This window comes from Elephantulus edwardii, unplaced genomic scaffold, assembly GCF_000299155.1.
Source record: "Elephantulus edwardii isolate Elephantulus edwardi_28Jun2011 unplaced genomic scaffold, EleEdw1.0 scaffold00059, whole genome shotgun sequence".
NCBI classification, from domain to species: domain Eukaryota; kingdom Metazoa; phylum Chordata; class Mammalia; order Macroscelidea; family Macroscelididae; genus Elephantulus; species Elephantulus edwardii.
In genome coordinates this window covers 15,094,822-15,116,274 of record NW_006399809.1, presented here as the reverse complement: position 1 = coordinate 15,116,274, position 21,453 = coordinate 15,094,822, and the positions used below count along the sequence as shown (strand labels likewise).

The 21,453-nt window shown below is 37.2% G+C and overlaps 1 protein-coding gene across 4 annotated transcripts in view; it reads left to right on the top strand.

Moving 5' to 3' along the window:
• BBS9 (Bardet-Biedl syndrome 9) overlaps positions 1-21,453 on the top strand; it is a 677,588-nt gene that overhangs the window by 330,175 nt on the left and 325,960 nt on the right. For all 4 annotated transcript variants that reach the window (XM_006887603.1, XM_006887602.1, XM_006887601.1 and 1 more), the window contains one exon: positions 1,166-1,318. In XM_006887603.1, the coding sequence (XP_006887665.1) occupies positions 1,166-1,318 (153 nt within the window). The remainder of the gene's footprint in view (positions 1-1,165; positions 1,319-21,453) is intronic.

Here is a 21,453-nt window from a genome sequence, read left to right as displayed (position 1 = left end):
TTACATCAATTACCAGGAGGCTGACATTGGTATAATTTATAGATTTTGTTCGGATTTCCTGTTTTATTTGTATGTGTATATGTATTTAAAGTTCTCTTACTGATAAATATTTTAATTGTTAATAATATTTTACTATAGTCATAGAATAAATAATTCTCTAATGACTGCTCTTGTATGTGCATTGTTTTTCTGCAATTTTTTAAAATATATATATAAGATCCTACATGTGGCATTACTAGATCCAATAGCTATTTGTATTAACTTTTTGGTAAATTTTGCCCATTTTTCTGTTGGATTGTTGTTCTTTTTCATGTTAAGTTGTTTGGTTGTGATCCTTTTCTTATTGGTTTGTAGGTGAGTTCTGGACATTAATAGCAAAGCCTTTTAAAAAAAATAAGTACAAAAGTAAATATATTTCATTCAGAATGAGAAAGACTTTAAAAATTTAGCAACTACAAAAATAATCACAAATTAAAGAAATTGACACAACTATCAACATTTATTGAAGTTCATAGGGTTTCTGGAAGCCTGTTATTTAGGAAGTAGATGCCACTTCTGATATATATCTATTGGTATCTATCTATCTATCTATATCTATCTATCTATCTATCTATCTATCTATCTATCTATCTATCTATCCAGCTATCTATCTATTTATCTATCATCTATTTTCCTCTTCCTCTCCTTTGTTATTTTTTCCTAACACTTTTCTTATTTTTTTCCATGCAGAATCAATTTTTTTAAATTAATAATTTATCAGGTTTTAGCTTTTCACTCTTACTTAGGAAAGTCTTTGCCATTTCACATTATTTTGAAGCATTCTATTTTTCCCTAGTACTTGGATTGTGTTTAAGCTTTTGATCCCTCTGCAATTAATACTTGCTGTAAAGAATAAAGGAGAATTTTTCCTTTTTTCCCCCCTCCAGATGCTTAATTGTTATAAACATGCTTATAAAGTAATCTAGTTTTTTCTCAGTCTTGCAGTCATTTTTATTACATTCCTGTTTGATCTACTCCACTATATTATATTAGAATGTATGCACCAGAACCACAATATTCATTATACAATATTATTTCACTCATTACTCTTTTATCGACTTTCATTGTCCTTGACTGTATCTTTATTGTGAGCATTTAATCTGAATATAAGAAATTTTCTTTTTAGCTGCGGATGAATGGTGAAAAATTAGAAGAACTGTTATCTGAAAGAGCTGTACAGTTTCGGGCCATTCAAAGACGACTGTTAACAAGGTTCAAAGATAAAACACCTGCCCCGCTTCAACACTTGGACACCTTGTTAGATGGAACTTACAAGCAGGTCAGCAAAATTTCAATGATTTTCCTACTACTAGGTGTGATTTTTTCCTCTCACTCTAGTGCCATCTATCAGAATATTTCTTTCTTTTGAACTACAAAACAGCAAAGTTTACAAACTCTAGCATTAGAAAAATGTAGGTTCAAAAAGCAAGCTCTTCTACTTTTCAGTGATATGTGAATTACATGAGAATCCACAGTTTTTTCTTCATTGTACTTTCTAAAGTAACTAGCACTATGTGCCAGACCTGTAGTAAGTGCTTGATAAAGAATTACTATTATGGGTGAGCTCTGTTGGCCTTTTGGCAAGAAGCTGCACTGATTCCAGAGGTACGTGGTTTGAATCCACCAGATGCTCTGCTGGAGAAGGAGGGACAATCTCCTCATTTACCAGTCAGATATGATTTGATGGTACAGCCACACACACACAAAACAAAAAAAATTTAAAAAAAAAAACCCCAAAACTATTATGATTAAAGGGAATTTGGTCCTGTGGGTAAAAGATTGTGCTGCCAACTGAAAGGTAAGTGGTTTGAACCCTGCAGCTGCTCTGCAGGAGAAAGGTGGACAGTATCCTGTGTGATTTACTGCCTCTGAAAACTCACTGAAGGGTTACCTATGAGTCAGTTCTGACTTGATGGTACATACCAACAACAGCAGCATCTGCATAATAGGAAGCTCTAATTGTCTAGTGTATAGAGAGCTACCCTGCTAATCTAACGACCTTGCATCTCTGGTGGTTTGAATTTTCCAGCTGTATCTCAGGTAAAAGATGCACAGTCGCCTCCTAGGTGATTTATAGCCTTGGAAACCTGAAAGGTTAGGTATGAGTCAGACCCAACTCCATGACAGTTGGGAGAGAGGTATGTGTCCGCAAGTTCCATTCTGTAGTACACAAGGTTACCAAGAGTTGGAGTCAACTTTATGATATCTACAACAATAGGTAGACCCTGTTGTAATATTAACATTGGTGATATGAATAGAAGGACTCTTTGTGGCAAGGTGGGTTACATGGGCTGAAAATCAAAAGGACAGCAGTTCAAATCTGTTAGCTGCCCAGAGGGACAAAGATGAGAAGTCAGCTTCCATTTTGATTTACAGCCTCAGAAATTTGATAGAGAGTTGTCATGAGTCAGCATCAACTCAGTGGCAGGTGAGATTTGGTTTAATATTTGCTGTGAATATTCTGTTTATTTTTTTAAAATAGGATTATTTATTATGGAGATAATTGCACGTATGTATGTAGTTAAAATTAATAATACAGAAATATTCTGTGTATCCTTTACCCATTTTCTCGAAAAACATGCATTTTACATCAATTACCAGGAGGCTGACATTGGTATAATTTATAGATTTTGTTCGGATTTCCTGTTTTATTTGTATGTGTATATGTATTTAAAGTTCTGTGTTCCCTTTTATTACACATGTGATATAACTCCTCTCCACAGTCAAGGTAAAAAAAAAAAAAAAGAGTCTCTTTCTTGCCCTGGAATGACCTTCCTCTCTTTGCTACTGCCCTCTCCAGCGACGTCCTGTTGATTTTGAAAAGAGAAATTAGATTTCTTTTTCCTTTCAGAGTTAGTTTCATAGAGGAGAAAAAGTAGTTTCGTATGTGTACATCAGTAATACATGTGCTTCTAAGGCTCTCCATCCTTATTGACAGTTGGAGAGGCGGTCTGTAGCAGCAGTGGTGCACTGGAAAGTGGTGCACTTTGGGGTTTGGAGTTCAGATATTCGACTCCATTGCTTATCAGCTGTGTGCTGTTTGCCAAGCCCCTTACACTCTCAGAACTTGAATTTCTTTTTGTAAAATGAAACTTATTTTCACCTTATTGCTGTGAAGGGGGTTCTGGTGGCACAGTCAGTAGGGAGTTGCATTGCTCACTCAATGGCTCCACCTTGGTGGCTATTTGAATCCACCAGCAACTCCACAAGAGAAAGTCTCCTTCTAGGCAATTTACAACCATGGAAACACAAAGTTGTTTCCTAAATTGAAGAGAGAGAAAGAGATGGGGGAAAGGGGAGAGGGGAAAGAGAGAGAGGAGAGAGGATAGAGGGGAGAGAGGAGAGAAGAGGGGAGAGGGGAATAGGGAGGAGAGAGAGAGAGGGGAAGGGGGAGAGGGGAAGGATAGAGGGAGAGGGAGGGAGGGAGAGAGAGAGAGCGCAAGTGCATGCAAGCTTGTTAGTAAGAGTGTAATTTGTATAGAATTGTTTAGTAAATCGTACTTTCTCTATCAGTGAGTATATGATTATTAGGTTAGAAAGCACTGATTCCCTTTCTATTTTACAGTCCTTTGTCTTTAATATATAGTATGTTTTAATCTGTTTTCACCTCCTTTCCCTGTCATACCTTTGTGCTTGATGTCGTTGGAGGTTAATGAACCCTACCTTTGATGACTCTGTACATTTTTGTATAGACAAAATGGCAATAGGGAATTTAATTAATGATTTATTACTTTTGGAATTTTCTATATAACACCACTTTCTTTGTTTTATATACAATAAAAATGATTTAGGGGTTTGGTTTAGAAAATTTTTGGTTGGGGTTTTGGTTTTTTTCCTGTTTGCTTTCTCTTTTAAAATTGCTCTGGTGGCCTAGTAGTAAGGAGCTGTGTTGCCAACCCTAAGGCACGTGGTTCAAATCCACCAGTTGCTCCACGCGAGAAAGATGGCTGTCTTCTCCCATGAGATTAACTGTCTGAAACTCCACTAGAGAGTTAACTATGAGTCACTTCTGACTCTGGCAAACTACAGTACCAACAACATTGCATATCAACCTAATTGCCCTAGAAAGTATTCTTTATTTACTAGGTTTCCTCACTGATTGGCTCTAGTGGTATTAGTGTAGTCTGCAGGGAGCTGTACTGCTAACCCAAGTGAAGCACCTCTCTGGAAGTTCGAAGCCATCAATAGCTCCATGGGAGAAAGATGGGCAATCTCCTCCTGTGTGACTTACAGCCTCTGAAAACCCTCTAGAAGATCAGCTATGAATTGGTCATACTATCTCTGGGGAGGGAGCACAATACTTGTTGGATCAGTCAACCTATGAAATAATGACCTGTATTAGAATAAATAATCAGCCCATCTTATTTTCCATGACATTATTTCATTGCATGCCTATTTGTAGAATTTTGAAGAATTTTCCTTCTGTTCCAGTTTAAAATTAGATCTGATACTTTCTTGTTGTCTTTTTTTTCTCAGTCCTTGGGCACTTAGTGCCATTTTAGTTCTACTAGTGAGAGAAACATGCTGAGCTGTGTGCAACCAAAGATTTTTATTATTTTCTGCTTATCACTACACATCTAGAATATTCTGTATTTCCACCACTTTTCTTTAAATGAAATTTACTTAAGTAAGAATAGAAACAGACTTAAGCTTCCTCTTAAAACTAGAGGGTAAATACTCTCAAGGTAGGGGCTTTTCTGGTCTGATTTACTACTATGGTCTTTGTGCTTTATATATTCTTGGTACATGCTGGTTGCTTAATAAATGTTTGTTCTATGACTGAATACTGTGTATACTACCTACGCTAATTTCTTAAATCTGGGTCTTTGATAAGAGTGACACTACACCGAACAAAGCACCACAGAATTCTTTCAGTATGTGTTCATAATGAATCATTGGGTGATTTATTCTAAAATGCTGAAAAACAACTATGAAATGGAAACTTTCTTCTCTTTTTCTAAATAATGTAGTTGGAGGACTCAGGAAACCAATCATAGCCAGAAATGTTTTATGTTTCATAGCTAAAACAACTTTTCAGTTCTCTCTCTCTCTCTCTCTCTGTGTGTGTGTGTGTGTATGTGTGTCTGCTAAAGTAAACGCAGAACAAGAATTTCTTGAAATATCTGTGCATAATAGGAAATTGTTGGGACTGGATCTGTCTTAGCCTTAGGAGAATGAGAATGAATTGGGCTTGTTGATATTAATACATGTCCATAATCATGAACAGTTTAAAAATTTTCCTCTTTTCTTTCTTATGGAAATTTTGAGCTCTTACTCTTGGAAACCAAAATGTCTTTCATAACACATACTCTTTGAACTGCTAAGCTAGAGATAGAAATGTAGGACTGGAGGGAATATGGGAGTCTCATGAGTGCTAGATGTTTCAAGAACTGCCATGAATTCCAGGAAAGTTCTTTTAACAAATTGAAAGTGAAGGCCATGGCCCTTCGTTTAGGAGTGATTAAGCATTTCTTGGTTGACTGTAATGTGAGATAGTTGGGATGGTAAAATCATTTATGTAAGGGAGCTACATGGCAGTATGTTTGCAGGTGCTGGAAATTCAACGTAGGTGCTCTGCAGTCAGTACTATGTGTTGTGTACAGTAGGATCAGAAATAAGCCTCAGCGGACCTTCCAGAGGATCTTCAGAGGCAGTAAATCATACAGGAGGAGAATGTCTGTCTTTCTCCTGTGGAGTGGTTGATAGATTTGAACCACATTCTTTTGCATTGGTAGTGCTCTTCCTTACCACTAAGCCACCCGAGCTCCAGTTGATAGTGGTGGCTATTAATACGTATATACCAGAAGGTCGGATATAGAGATGACCAATGCCAGTGAAGAGAGAATGGGATCTTTTGTGTTAAAATAGTAAATTCAGGCTGCCGCTTACTTATATAGCAAGTTGGTGAAGTATTTTGATTCCAGATTAATGTGAGGTTTAGATACTTTTGATTTTGACACAATGAGAACCTATAAGAAAAAGCTATTGTTTCTGAGATTGCAGTAAGAGATCCAACATTGCTTACTTTTACTTTTTTAAATAAATGCTAATGAATGCTCTGCAGTTTGAGGAGGCATATCTGACATTTTAATGGTGTAATGATTAACAATGTAATAACCAGATAAATAAGAAAAGATAATAAGTCACTTTCTCCATTTATCTTATTTTAGACCTTTATTATGATTTCCTTAGCTGCCATTGTAGCTTTCAGAAAGCCAGTTCAATTACTGAAGCAGCAGCCAGTAAATTAGAAATGATGGGTTTGTCAAAGAAATTAGCTATTACTTAGAAATGAAAAGCATAGGCCAAGATACCACAAGGAAACACAATAGTGTAATGATTAATTACTTTCTCTAGAGCCAGACTACCTGTGTTCCAGTCTTGGTTTGCCACTTTTTAGCTGTGTGGTCTTAAGCAAACTACTTCTGCAAACAGAAAACAAACCCTCTCTAAGACTTAGAATCTTCACCTAAACAACAGTATTAGCAATGGTTTCTATATTGTTGTGAGACCAAATGCTGTAAACTCACAAACTATTAAGAATGGTGGTACTAAAGAAATTATCAGCTGATGTTTACTACAATTTTGGGGAATATTAATCACCTATATTTGATTAACAAATTGTGTAATTTCTGAAGAGATTCTATTAATTGATCAGTCAAAAGAGGTCATAATATGTCATCTCCCTCCCAAATCAAGGGCTTAACTAAGAACCAGGTTTTCTTGGGGTGCAACTCTCAAAGTCTTCTAGTATATACTTTGGGTATCTTTTTTTGCTCTAGAGAATGTGCCAAAATGGAACATATATCAGGACCATGAGCTCAAATGGTTATCTTCCCAAAATTCCTGATTGTCTCAACTGTATACTGTTCTTACAGAAAAAAATGCTCAAAAATGTTAAAATCCATTCTTTTGTCAGTAGGCATTTGGGCAGTTTCCATTTTCTTGCCTTTGTGAATAATGCTGCTATGATCTCAGATGCACAAATGTCCATTAGTGTCTCACTTCTGATTTCCTTGAGATATATTCCTAGAAGTGGAATAGCTGGGTCACATGGAATTTCTTTTTGTGGAAACACCAAACTACCTTTCATAGTGGTTGTACCATTTTGCAATCCCACTAGCAGTGCGTAAGAGTTCCAGTGTTTCTACATCCTCTCTAACACTCACTGTTTACTGTTTTGTTAAACTGTACTATTGCTGCTGAATTTAGAAGAGGGTGTGGCACTAGAGACATTCTCACCAATGTCAGACCAAAAGTAAAGTGTACAAGAGGAGTGTATATCTGTTTCATTTACTATGCAAAGGTTTTTGACTGTGTAGATCACAACAAATTGTGACTAACCTTGAGAATAATGGGGGTCCCAGAACACTTGATTGTGCTCATGAGAAACTTATACTCGGACGAGTAAGCATTCGTTAGAACAGAGCAAGACCCTGGAAGAGATAGACTGACATACCAGCTTGGGTAATGAGGGCAGATGTGTTAGTGACAGTGAGACTGCCTCAGGATAGAGCAAGGTTTAGAGCTTTTGTATATAGGGTCACTATATTTCATAGGCAACTGGATGGCACATAACAACGACAACAATTGCTGCTAGAGTGAGTAGTATCTCAGTATTGTTTTGATTTGTATCTCTCGGACTGCTAGTGATTTTGAAGATTTCCTCATGTGCTTCTTGGCCCTCTGAATGCCCTCCTTTGTGAAGAGTCTTTTCATGTCTTTTGCTCATTTTATGATTGAGCTATCAGTCTTTTTTTTGTGGACACCCTGCAGTTTTCTGTAAACTTTCGTTATGAGACCCTTATCTGAAATGTTGTTGCCAAATGTTTTTCCCCAAATCTGTGGACTCTCTTTTTACCAGAGGGGAGAAAGTTTTTGATGCACATAGGGATTCTGTTTTAAGAAGGTCCCATTCATCAATTTTATCTTCTCCAGGTTGTGCATTTTTTGCTATATTTATGAACCTATTTATGCCATATACCAGAACTTCTAAATTTATTTCCAGTTTGTCTCTTATGATCCTTATACTTTTGAGTTTTATCCCTAGGTCTCTGATCCACTTTGAGTTAAATTTTGTGTGTGGTGTGAGATGAGGTAGGCATATATCCAATTTTGCCAGCACCGTTTGTTGAAAATGCTGTTGTTCCCCCATTAAGTGGGTCTTATTACCTTGTCAAATATAAGTTGATTTTAGTAAGTAGATAGGTTGATTTCTGTATTCTTGCTTCTATTCCATTGATCTATATGTCTGTCACTGTACCTATGCCATGCTGTTTTGGTGACTAGACAGGAAATAAGATGCATTCAGCTTCATTTTTGTTTTTCAGAAGAGCTTTGCTTATTATGGGTCTCTTTCTTTTCCAAAATAAATGGACAGAGAAATTGTGGTACATTCAGGCAATGGAATACTATGCAGCACTAAGGAACAACAATATTGTAAAATACTATGTAACATGGGAGAGACTATAAAGCATTATCTTCAGTGAAATATCTCAGGTACATAAGGAAAAATGTTGCATAAGGCCATGATTGTGAAAATAAGAAGCTAGCTGAGCAAGACATATATAAATGTTTAAAGGGGGAAAGAGATAAGGGGAAAAAGGAGAGGTGGGAAAAAAATCATTGGGATAACAGAGGTTGTAGGTCAAGTGGGGAGTGAAGTAATGAGAATGTTTCAGTGGGGATTTGAAAAGACAGGGTGATAGTAGGTATAGAGCAATGGTAATTAATTGTAAAATATAATATGCATGAATAATTATATCAAACACAAAGTACATGTACAAAACAATATGTATATAAATGATTGTATATGAGCCAAGAAAAAAAACCAAACAAGCAAGCAAACAAAAAAAAATTTTGTATGCATATAACCTCCAAGATTTTATGGGTGACTGGAATGCAAAAGTTGGGAATGGAGAAGAAGGATCGACAGTTGGAAAGCATGAACTTGGTGACAGAAATGAAGCCAGAGATAGAATGATAGAATTTTGCAAAATCCCCTATTTATTCATTTCAAATACAGTTTATAAGAAACATGAATGCAGGCAATAAACATGGATTTCAGTTGATGGTATGCGTAGGAATCAGAATGATTACATCTGTGGAAAGAATCACTGGAGAAGCTCAATATCAGCTGAGGAAAATAAAGTCAAGTCCATAGGAACCAAAATTAGACCTTCGGTCTGTCCTACCTGAATTTCAAAACCATCTCAGGAACAGGTTTGAAGCCTTGTACATTAATGAGTGAAGACCAGATCAGTTGTGGAAAGATAACAAGAATATCATACAGAAAGAATGCAAAAGGTCATTACAAAGACAGAGGAGGAAGAAAAGACCAAGGTGAATGTCAGAAGAAACTCTAAATATGACTCTGGAGCACTGAGAAGCCAAAGCAAAGGGAAGAAATCAAGATATTAAGGAGTTGAACAGAAGATTCCAGAAGGCAGTACAGGAAGACAAAGTAAAGTATTACAATGAAATATGCAAGGAGCTGGAGTCAGAAAATCAAAAGGGCCATACTTGCTCAGAATTTTTTAAGCTGAAGGAACTGAAGAACAAATTCAAACCTCGAGTTGAAATACTTAAGGATGCTTTGGGCAAATATTAAATGATCCAGGAAGCATTAAAAGAAGATGAAAAGAGTATACAGAGTCATTGTATGAAAAGGAATTGGTGGACACAAAATTTCATGAAAACTACGTATGAGCAAAAGCCTGTGGTGATGAAGGAATAAGTTCAAGCTACTCTGAAAGAATTGTCAATAAACAAGGCCCCAGAAATTGATGTCATACCAATTGACATATTTCAACAAAGAGATGCTGCCCTGGATGTGCTCACCAAGTTGTGAAAAGAAATTTCGAGGACAACTGATTGAAAGTGGTCTGTATATGTTCCCATTCTAAAGAAAGGAGATCCAACAGAGTGTGAAAATTGTTGAACAGTCTATCAATTGACATATTTCAGCTAACAGATGCTGCCCTGGACGTGCTCACCAAGTTGTGCCAAGAAATCTGGAGAACAACCACTTGGCCAACTGACTGGAAGAGATCTGTATTTGTTCCCATCCCTAAGAAGGGTGGCCCAACAGAGTGTAGAAACTACAGAACGATATCATTAATTTCACATGCAAGCAAGATTCTACTGAAGATTTTCCAAAAATGACTGGAATAGCGCATCAGCAGAGAACTGCCAGAAGTCCAGGCTGGGTTTAGTAGGGGTTGTGGTACTAGGGATATTGTAGCTAATGTTAGATGGATCTTAGCTCAAAGCAGGGAATACCAATCTGTGTTTCACTGGCTATGCAAAGGCATTTGACTGTATGGATCATAACAAACTGTGGCTGACTCTGAGAATAATGGGAATCCCAGAACACTTGATTGTTCTAATGCAAAACCTATACTTGGACCAAGAAGCAGTTATCAGAACAGAGCAAGGAAATACTGCATGGTTCAAAATTGGGAAGGGTGTACGCCAGGCATGTGTCCTATCTCCATACCTTTTCAACCTGTATGCAGAACAGATCATCCGGGAGGCTGGGCTCTATGAGGAGAAATGTGGGGTCAAGATTGGTGGAAGATCTATCAATAATCTGTGTTATGCAGATGACACAACCCTCCTTGCTGACACTGAGGAGGACCTGAAGCGCTTGCTGCAGAGGGTCAAGGACTGCAACCTCCAATATGGATTGAGGCTCAATGTCAAGAAGACAAAGATTCTCACCACTGGACCAATTGGCAGCATCAGGATGGATGGTGAAGAGATTGAGATTGTTCACAGTTTGAGTTTGCTTGGCTCCACAGTCAACACTCTTGGCACCAGCAGCCAGGAAATTAGAAGACGTATTGCCATGGGAAAGTCTGCTGTTAGGGACCTCTCCAAAGTACTGAAGAGCAATGGTATCTCTTTGGAGACTAAGGTGTGCCTGATACAGGCCATGGTCTTTGCTATCACTTGTTATGAATCAGAGAGTTGGACAATGATTAAGGAAGATAGAAGGAGAATTGATGTCTTTGAGCTGTGATGCTGGAGAAGAGTATTGAATATACCATAGACTGCTAGTAGAACAAACAGGCTTGTCCTGGAGAGGATGAAGCCACGCTACTTGTTGGAGGCAAGGATTCTTCATGTGACATACTTTGGACATGTTGCAAGGCGAGATCAGTCCTTGGAGAGGGACATCATGCTTGGGAGGGTGGAGGGACAATGCAGGAGAGGAAGACTCTTGATGAGGTAGATTGATTCAGTCACTGTGGAAGTAGGGATAGGTGTGTCAGAGACAATAAGATTGGCAGGGGATAGGGCAGGATTTAGGGCTGTTGTACATAGGGTCACTATGAGTTGCAGGTGATTCGACGGCACAAAACAACAGCAGTTCTCAGCATCAAGAAACAAAGATTCTCACCACTGGGCCAATTGGCAGCACCGTGATAGATGGAAAGAGTTTGAGGTTGCTAGCAATTACAACTTGCTCAGCTCCACAACCATCATTCTTCACACCAGCACTCAGGAAATCAAAAGACAAATTGCGTTTGGAAAATCTGCTGCCAGGGACCTCTCCAGAGTGCTGAAAAGCAATGTTGTCTATCTAGAGACTAATTTGCACCTAATCCAGGCCATGGTTGTCATTATTTGCTATACATCAGAGAGCTGAACAGTGACTAAAGATGGCAGAAAAAGAATCTATGCCTTCGAGTTGTGGTGCTGGAGAAGAGTCTTGAACATACCATGGACTGCCAAGAAAACAAATAGTTCTGTGTTGGAGAGGGTGAAACCAAATCTCTCCTTGGAGGCTAGGATTTTTAAGCTCCATCTCACATACTTTGGGCCAGGAGAGACTGGTCCTTGGAGAAGGTCATCATGCTCAGAAGGGTTGACGGACAGCATGGAAGAGGAAGATCCCGGATGAGATTAATTGATACAATAACTGGGACAATGGGGGTTGGTGTGTTGGAATGTGTGAGGCTGGGTTAGGACTGAGAAGGGTTCAGAGCAACTGTACCTAGGGTCACTGTTGGTTGCAGGTGACTCGACAGTTCATAAAACCACCACCACCACCACCACCACCACCACCACCACCACCACCATCATATTATATTGGGGGATTTTTATGCCTCTTGTTTAAAGTCAACAAGACCTTGTGAAAGGTCTTTGTATTTAGTTGGTTGTTATTATATTTTGGAGGAACATTTTTCTAAGTGGTACAGCACTCTTCTGTTAATTTGTTGTACTGAGATAATCTGGGGTTGCTGTGATGCTGAACTTTATGCTATGGTCGTGTCAAATGCCGTAGTGGTTATCCATGGTGGACAGTATTTGGTGAAGCTCCCAGTTTGACAGGTTTAGAAGCAGTAGTGGCATTCGCTTCCTAAACAACATGCCTCTGGATACTCTATGAACTTTGATAAATGACAATAGTTACAGAAAGGCTTCAGGTCTTTTGTTGTTAGGGTTGCTATGAGTCGTGGTCGACTCCGCAGCAATCAACAACAACAACAACAACAACAACATTCATATACAATCTTACTTGCACAAAGTGAATGAGTCTTGCAGCTCTTACTGAAGAAGAGTGAAGACTACAGCCATTAGTATGGATTATATCTTAATATCAAGGAACTCAAATCCTCACCATTGGACCAATAGACAATATCATGATAGATTGAGGAGAAAAGAATGATGTTGTCGAAGATTTCCTTTTACTTGGATCCACAATCAATACCAATGATAGGAGCAGTGAAGAAATCAAGAGCCATATTGCACCATATTACACCTCTTTAAAATGCTAAAGAACAAGGATGTCAGATTAAAGACCAAGGCATAGGCATTGCCTTCATGTGATCCAAGCCATGTTATGTTCACTTGCTTCCTATCTGCCTGAACATTGTACAGTGAATAAGGAAGACCAAAGATAAATAATATTTGTGAATTATGGTATTAGCTAAAAGTATGGAGTACATCATTGGCTGCAAAAAGAGACAAAGTTGTGAAAAAAGTGTAGCTAGAGTATCCTTAGAGGTAGGGGTAGTCAACACACACACACACACACACACACACACACACACACACACACACACACACACTCTCTCTCTCTCTCTCTCCTCTCCCCTTTTCCCTCTTCTCTCTCCCTTCTTGCCTCTCTCTCTCTCTCCTCTCTTTCTCTCAATGTGGTGCCAAACTGTATTGCTACCAGTAGTATAAAAAACCTAGGGCGCTCTGGTGGGCTAATGGTTAGATCCTACATTGCAATCCTGAAGGCACAGGGCTCAAATCCACCAGCTGCTCTGCAGGAGAAGAATAGGTAATTTCCCCTTGTGTGTTTAATGCCTCTGAAAACCTGCTGGAGGGTCAGCTATGGGTTGGATCTGACTCAATGGTACACAACAACAACATATAAAAAGTGTTTTTCTAAGTGTTATTCCTCATCTTTTTACAGTGTTAAGCTGAGGAGATAGTGCACCTTTTCTTTTATTCTATTTCTTTGCTTCCCAGAGGTGTTTTCCACATATTATCTATTTTCTCTCCTTTTTGCAAGTTTCTTATGTATGCCCTTTGTTCAACATTTTACCAAGTTCTTCAGCTTTTCCCTATTATTTTATGTATAGTAGGAATGATAATCCCTTACCATACTTTTTATGTGTAAAGATGCTTTATACAATTAGCAATGTAATCAGTCATTATGTAAGAAAAATGTTCCATCAATTTGTCCTTTGGCTTTTATTTTTATATATAGTAGTTTTCAGACATAAAAGGTTTGGTTAATATTTATATAATAAAATACAAGTATCTCTTTCCTTTCAATTTTTCTCCCTTAAAAATAAAATCATTATGCCAAGAATAAATGAAAATCAAGGCATAATTTATTTTAACATTTTAATACTATCATTCTTTATAGATACTTTAAAAAACCCACCTGGTATTTATTAAGAAGTTTAGTGAGAACCTAGTCTCCTGCCAAAAATGGTGAGCTATTTGTCCAAGTCTCTTCTTATTACATAATCCATTCTTCCTTATTGAAGGAAAATGCTACCTGCAACATTTAACAGTTTCACTGCATAGTAAACTAGCTTAGAGCTTGGGAACTTCAGACAATAACCATTTATTGTTGCTTTTTAATCTCTGGATCAGGTGAGCAGCTCTTGGTTGTACTGGACTGATTTTGACCTGACTTAACTCACATGTTTGTAGTCACATGATGGCTCAGCTGGGGACTGGATGGCCTATGATGAGTCACATTTCTGGCAGTTTGCTCACAATTAGCTGTGTATAATTGCGCTACAAGTCCCTCTTGGTCCAGTGAGCTAGCCTGGGTTTGTTCTCCTTATAGTTAAGGGTTGTTGTTGTTGTTGTTGTTAAGTGCTGTCAAGTCGCAGGCGACTCATAGCGACCCTGTGAAGGAGAGTCCTCAATGCTTGGGTCCCTTTCATCCTCTCTCCAGGTTCATAGGGTTTCTGGAGGCAAGCTATTACGCAAGTGGATGGCATTCCTCTTTCCATAGTTATGGGTACCAGTGTATAAAACCTTTACCAGTTTCTACTTGTGTTGTTTTCCTAATAGCTCATTGACTTTGGTCAACCTAGATTGTAGGGGTAGGGAAATGGACTTTGCCTCTTTTTCAGAGAAGTGGAGAAGTGTAGATATTTTTATAATTGTCCCTGCTTTTTAAAATGTATAGTAAATAATATGTTTTACAATGGAAATTTTAAAAATTTTAAAAACTGAGACTTTCCTAACCCTTGAGCTTAGATTTTCTATGCTATTAGAATTTTTTTCTCCTCTACTTTTGACTTTGATGTCTGAATTTCTGTTGTCATTAACTCTTCTTTCACATCCTCACAATCAATTGTGATCTACTAACTGAAGATAATCTTAAAATTAATTTTCTTTGTAAAGAGTTGTCCATAAATGGATAGCTGCTGTGTTACCTAGAGGCTACCAAAGCTCTCTCAGGACTCCCTTTGTGCTTAGTTATGACTCTTTGTTTGAGGGGTGGAACTGAACCCAGCCTCTGTGTATGTTCTCACCTTTTCCCTGACCAGGCTGGCTCCCTGGCCAGATGTGACCTGTACATCTGCTCTGTGCCTTGACTGGCTTTCATGCTCCATGCAGCCATTTTTAAAATCTTGCTATTTTTAAACAGATGCCATATTTCCATTTTGCATTGAGTCCTGCAAATTATTTACTTGATATTAGCCCTGTTAGGATATCAGTTAGTTCTTTTTAAAATGTACATGTATTTCACCAATACAGAATTGATAACAGATATAGCCAAACTCAATGTTATAGAATAATTTATTTCCATGGAGACTCAGAGTTCAAATATAGAACAACATTATTCTTACTATCCCAGTAATACATGGATGATTCTTAAAAGATCAGAAAGACAGGATGTGAAGGCATCAGTGAGAGCACTTCTGGATTGCTGAAGGCTTATTTCTGGGGGGAACCATCATTGTTAACTAGCAAAAGATCTACAATCCAAGAAAAGATTACCAGGTTGCTGACTTCAAGATGCACCAGCAATCTCTACAGGATCAACCAAATTATTTTTTATTATTTACAACTTCGGGTCATGTCCTATACTTTGTATCTTTGGTTCTTGTTTTTGCTATTATATACCCTGGAGTTGGAACTGACTCATAGCTGACCCTCCAGGGCGTTTTCAGAGGCAACAAATTACAGGGAGGAAATTGCCTATTTTTCTCTCACAGATTAGCTGTTGGATTTGAACTGTGTTCCTTTGAGTTGGCAGTTTGACTACATACCACTAAGCCACCAGAGCTCCCTAGATTTTGTTAGGTGCCATCAACTTGGCTCCAAATTACAGTTTTAACACAACAGACAGGAGCCTGCCCAATCCTGTATACCCCCCGAATTAATGTTTACCTATATAATATCTGACCTCAGGTGGCCATGTGGTAAGGAGCTGTGTTGTCAACTCAAAGGTATATGACTCAAATTCACTCCCTGCTCCATTGGAGAAAGATGAGCAATCTTCTTCTGTGCAATTTACTGCCTCCAACACCTTGTTGGGAGGTCAGTTTTGAGTTGGTTATGACTCATTGCTGTTTAGTGCAGCTCTGCAGAAGAAAGATTGACAGTTCACAGCTTCATTGAAGCTTGATAGCTACAAACACCTACCTGTGAGTCAGCTCTGACTCCAAAGCACATAACAACAACAGTATCTACTACCACATGGTACTCCACTGCAGATGTCCACTAAGCATCCCTTACTGAGATCAGCCAACATATGGCTTGAGAATAAGGGGAAAGACTAACACTGTGACCCTGCATAAAACATTCCTTTATTCTGTATGCAGAAAGAACTGACTTCCAGTAAAAGACAATTTTGCAGTTACCAACCTGAATGTGAATGATTTGTCTCCAAAAATGATGAAAAAACAAAATAAGAGAATGGTCTTAATTTTAGAATCAGATTTAGCCTTTGCTTCTGGCTTTAGAGGTACAAAGCTGAAATAATCATGATGAGAAATCTTTTATAGTTTTTCAGTCTTTGATCTGTATTTTCCCCAGCAATTAGAACTTTAAATTTTTTTTTTCACTAGAAAAATGACAGTATTCTCTTCTCAATAATCTGGATATATTAAGTGAAGAAAAGGAAAATTCATGTTTATTGTGCAACTATTCAGTTTATTGTAAATTTTATTTATTTCATTTAACCTCCTTCAGTATCGTGTGCATGTGACTTTATCATTGCCATTTTATAGACCAAGAATCTGAAGCCTTAAGAAACTTGCTCAGTGTTACACAAATATTAAGCAATCTATTCCAAAGCCTTTGCTTTATATTATCTCTCAGCATTTTAAGTTTAATCGTTTCCAGGTGGGGCACAGCCAGCCTAGTTAACTTTAGTAAAACTGTGGTAATGCTGTGGGAAAAGGAGATAGGTGAAATGTGTGTGTGTCCATGTTGTACGGACATATAGTCTTGAGCCTGTAGTATAGTTAATATTCACTGTGAATACACCTATCAGAAAGGTAACAGATTCTTCTGGTGAGCTACTCACAGTCTGATCTTCTATCTGAAACTTTCAGAGGAAGGCTGCTTCATTTATTTGTTAACTTATACTGGAGTTCAGTTTCTTTGTTGTTGAATGCTAATGCTTATTGCATTTGGCAGAAAAGCATTGGAAAATAAGTTCTCTTTCATGTTATGAAATTTTCATGTACATTTGTTAGTTGAAGCAAGACTGATTGGTTGAGTAAGTTGAGAGAGTGGAAATTAGACTAAGTCTAATGGTTTGGCCGGTGTTTTGATGCTTTTATGTGTGCTAGGATATTCCCCCCCCCCTTCTCTCATTTGAACACTAACTCTCTGTTGTAACAGTGGGGAAATGTTTACTGATCTAAAAGTTTAATTGTGTCAGATGACATATGTGTGATGTAATGACTGATAGTCATTAATGGTTGAAAAAGGCACTTGGCTGATTTTTCTATTTTACAAAACAGAGGCTGTATTAGGCATAATTTTAAACAGAGATTCTGTGGTTTGGAGTTTGCTATTTGTTCCTCTTTCAGTACTTAAGACTTTCTTCCACTCTATTTATTTGTATGGTATTGATATATATAAAAATTATTTTAAGTCACGCAGACGTCTGAGAGCTTTTTGGTCCATGGATTTTTAAATGAGCATGATTTTGGCTGATATCACAAAGGAGTATGGTCTGATGAAACTATCCAAGGCAAATTCTCATTGCCACTGACTAGTGGAAACAGTATACTGACAGACTGAGATGGAGCCATCAGCCCTGTGGTGATACCAGTGGGCTTGTTTTTCTTACAACTATTTAAGAACTAAATCAAATTTTCTTTCTGAAAAAGGTTAACAGGTGAGGAAGAGAGTACACATAGTTTGTAGCTATGCATTTAAAGATTAATGTCCCTGGAAAATGTAAAAATATTGGAGTTGGGTGAGTGGAACTTGTAGTTAAAGGAATTAGGATCTGAAAAGATGAGGTGATGGTGTAGATCAGTAGTGATTAATTTTATAGAAGTGCATGGGGATGATTGCATAAAATGCAATGTGAATGAAGGAATGTGTGAAACACAGTGTACATGAATGAAACATAATGTATAAAATATTGTAAGCAAACCAAAATGAAATAAGAGTGGAACAGCAGTGTAAAATGTTGTACAATAAAAGCCTTGTCGATATTCTTACACTGTAATTCTACTTTAGATATTTATATTAAAACCCCTTATTTATATAAAAATACCCCCCCCCCCATGGATGGGCAGTCTCCTCCCAAGCAATTAACTGCCTCTGAAAACCAGCAGGAAAGTCAGCTATGGATTGGATCCAACTCAACGGTACAAAACTATATATATGTACATATATACATATTTATGGATGCTCTAGTGGCCTAGTGATAAGAATCTGCACTGCAATTCTGAAGACACGTGGTTCAGATCCGCCAGCTGCTCTGTGGGAGTAGGATGGGCAATCTCCTCCCATGTGATTACCGGCCTCTGAAAACTCATTGGAGGGTCAGCTATGTGTAAGTTCCAACTCAGTGGTACACAACAATATCAACACTATATATCTGTCTCTCTCTCTCTCTCATCTCTACCAATTTAAAAGAATACAAATGTCAAGATAATGTACATTGTTTTAAATCATAATTTTTTCTTTAACATAATAATACTTTGATGAACATAAAAAGAATAACTTAAAAAATATGAAATGGTGTCACAGCCTCCTGGTCTTTTTCACTCTAAATTGATATGATATCTTCTATATAAACTCATTTTTTTTGTATCTTTTAGAGCTTGAGTTTCCATTCCATATATGAGCTATATTATTCCTAGTAGCAGAAAAAAGATAGATAACGGACTAAAATATCCAGTAAATAGATTGAATAAAAAGGGATTTTCTTGCTCTAACCTCACTAATTTTTCAGCAAAACTAGAGAATGATAAAAAAATAAAATCCATTGCCATTGAATTTGAACTAAGTCGTTGTGCTTCCAAGGCTGTAAATTTACTCAGGAACCTGTGGTGGATTTGAACTGCTGGAAAGGCTCAGTCTTTGAGGTTAACAATGCATCTTCCTGTAAACTATGCCACCAGAGCTTCCCTAGCTTTCCAAATTATGTGTATTTTCCTGAATCTAGATCAAGGCCAAGTATAATCTTCAAAATGCCTTCATCCCAGTAACAGTGGCAAAGTTTAACAGGGAAGCAAGTAACAAATGTTGAAGAGAATGCGGTGAGAAAGGCACTTATACATTGTTGGTGGGAATGTAAAATGGTACAACCCTTCTGAAAGGCGGCTTGGTACTTCCTCAAAAAGCTGAGTATGGAAATTCCATATGACTCAGCTATTCCAGTACTTGGAATATACCCTGAGAAAATGAGAACTGAGGCACAAATAGAGATTTGTACACCAGTGTTCATAGCAGCATTATTAACCATTACAGATACATAGAAACAGCCCAAATGTCCAACTTAAAAAGAGTGGATTGAGAAATTATGGTACATTCACACAATGGAATACTGTGCAGCATTCAGGAACTGTAAGATTTTGTAAATTATTACCTATCTTGAGAGGGACTGGAGAGCATTATGCTGAGTGAACTAACTCAGTCCCACAAGGATAAATATTGTATAACATGATTATATGTTTTGATACCTTAATTAACTCATTAAATACATTGTGTTTTCCACTCCTTTAATTCATTATTGTAGAATGAGTATAAGGATCCAAGAGGGGTGGGAGAGGGTGAAAGCAGAGGAGTAAGGATGTGCAGGGAGAGGGGAGATTAATCATGAGGTTGTACAATTTGATGGGAGGGTGAGGGAAATTGAAAGAATGTGTTTTTGAAAACAATGTACTTGAATTTTGTAAACAAATGAGTAGAAAGTTAAAAAAATAAAGTTAAAAATAATATGTTCATTATTTTGCCAATATATTTGGTATATATGAATTACTATAGGATCTAGCCCAGTGCTGTCCAACAGAAATATATTGTAAGCTGCAAATAAGAACCACATAAAATTTTTTCTAATGTCCCTGTTAAAAGTAAAAAGACACAAGTGAAATTAATTTAAAAAATTTATTTATATGAAAATAGTAATATATTATCTTTTTATAGTAAGTCTCTAGAGTCTGCTCTTTTATAGTCAGACATTTTCAATAGCCATATGTGGTCAGAGCTGTGTATTACTTATGTTTCTTATATTGGACTGTTCAGTTGAGATACACATAATTTTCAGCTCATAGTTTTGTATGGTTTCTCAGTCCTACTGTATAGGTCTCTGACAGCAGATTGACCTAATGCAATTTGTCTTTTTATTTTTTGACTGCTGGTGCCAAGAGTGTTGATTGTGGAGCCCAGTAAGCTGTAACTAACTGTTAACAACCTCAATCTCTGATTTTAGGCATGTAATACTAATTGACATTAATGGAATCTGTATATACATCTAGAAGAGGGAAAGGCCTAGTAGTGATAAAATGCGTTCTCTTTTCTGTATCCTTCTGGTATGTTTTACTTCCCTTGAGCCTGAACTTTTGTTTTTTTAATTGAATGCATACTTCTTTATCTGTATGTACTTCAATCAGTATTTGGTTTTCTGCTTGATAGTGTTAGCTTGAACAGCTGCTCAGATTGTGAGTTTAGCATTTGGATTTTTTTATCTTGGCAATTTCATCAGATAAGAAATTCAATCATCTGTCTGAAATAAAACATTCTAAGCCAGAAATAATCAGAGGGTACCCTCTTCTCCTGGAATTTCATTCTATTTGTTGTTTGATCCTTTTAAAAAAATTAGTCCTTTGAGATATGCTCAGAAGCAAGATGTTTCTAATATTACAATAAAACTTATTAATGGACTCATTATAAGGAAATGAAAATCTTATCTTTTTGTGTCAGTGATGAGAGAGAAATATTTAAGTGGCCTCCAATTATCTGTAATTGTATGAGGTTTTCTTTCATTCATGTTATCTATCTTCCTGTTTAATCCCATCTAGCATAATTATTCCTTTTGTATTAGTTTTCTGTAAATGGAGTTCTGAATGGTTTCAATTGTGAGTTAACAATTATTACAACCCTTATAACCCTTCCCTCTACTATTCACCCTATCCTTTCCCCCCTTCTGTCTTCTTAAGTTAAGAACAACAAAGCCAGTTTTCTCAAGAAGTTGTTTTATAATCTTTATTAAACTAGAAAAATATGTACTGTCTATAAGAGTGTCCAGGAACACTTGAGAGTTCTGTCCGCCCTGACACAGTCTCTCTCAGGCTATTAGTGCTCTGAGTGTTCCTTGAAAGTACCAATGTGACCGATGGTCATGTTGCTTTAAAAATGCACGTTTATGAGATCCCAATGTCTGATTTAATGACATGAAAAAAAATGAACTTTGAATGCAAATTTTATATAGAAATAATTGATAAAATTAAT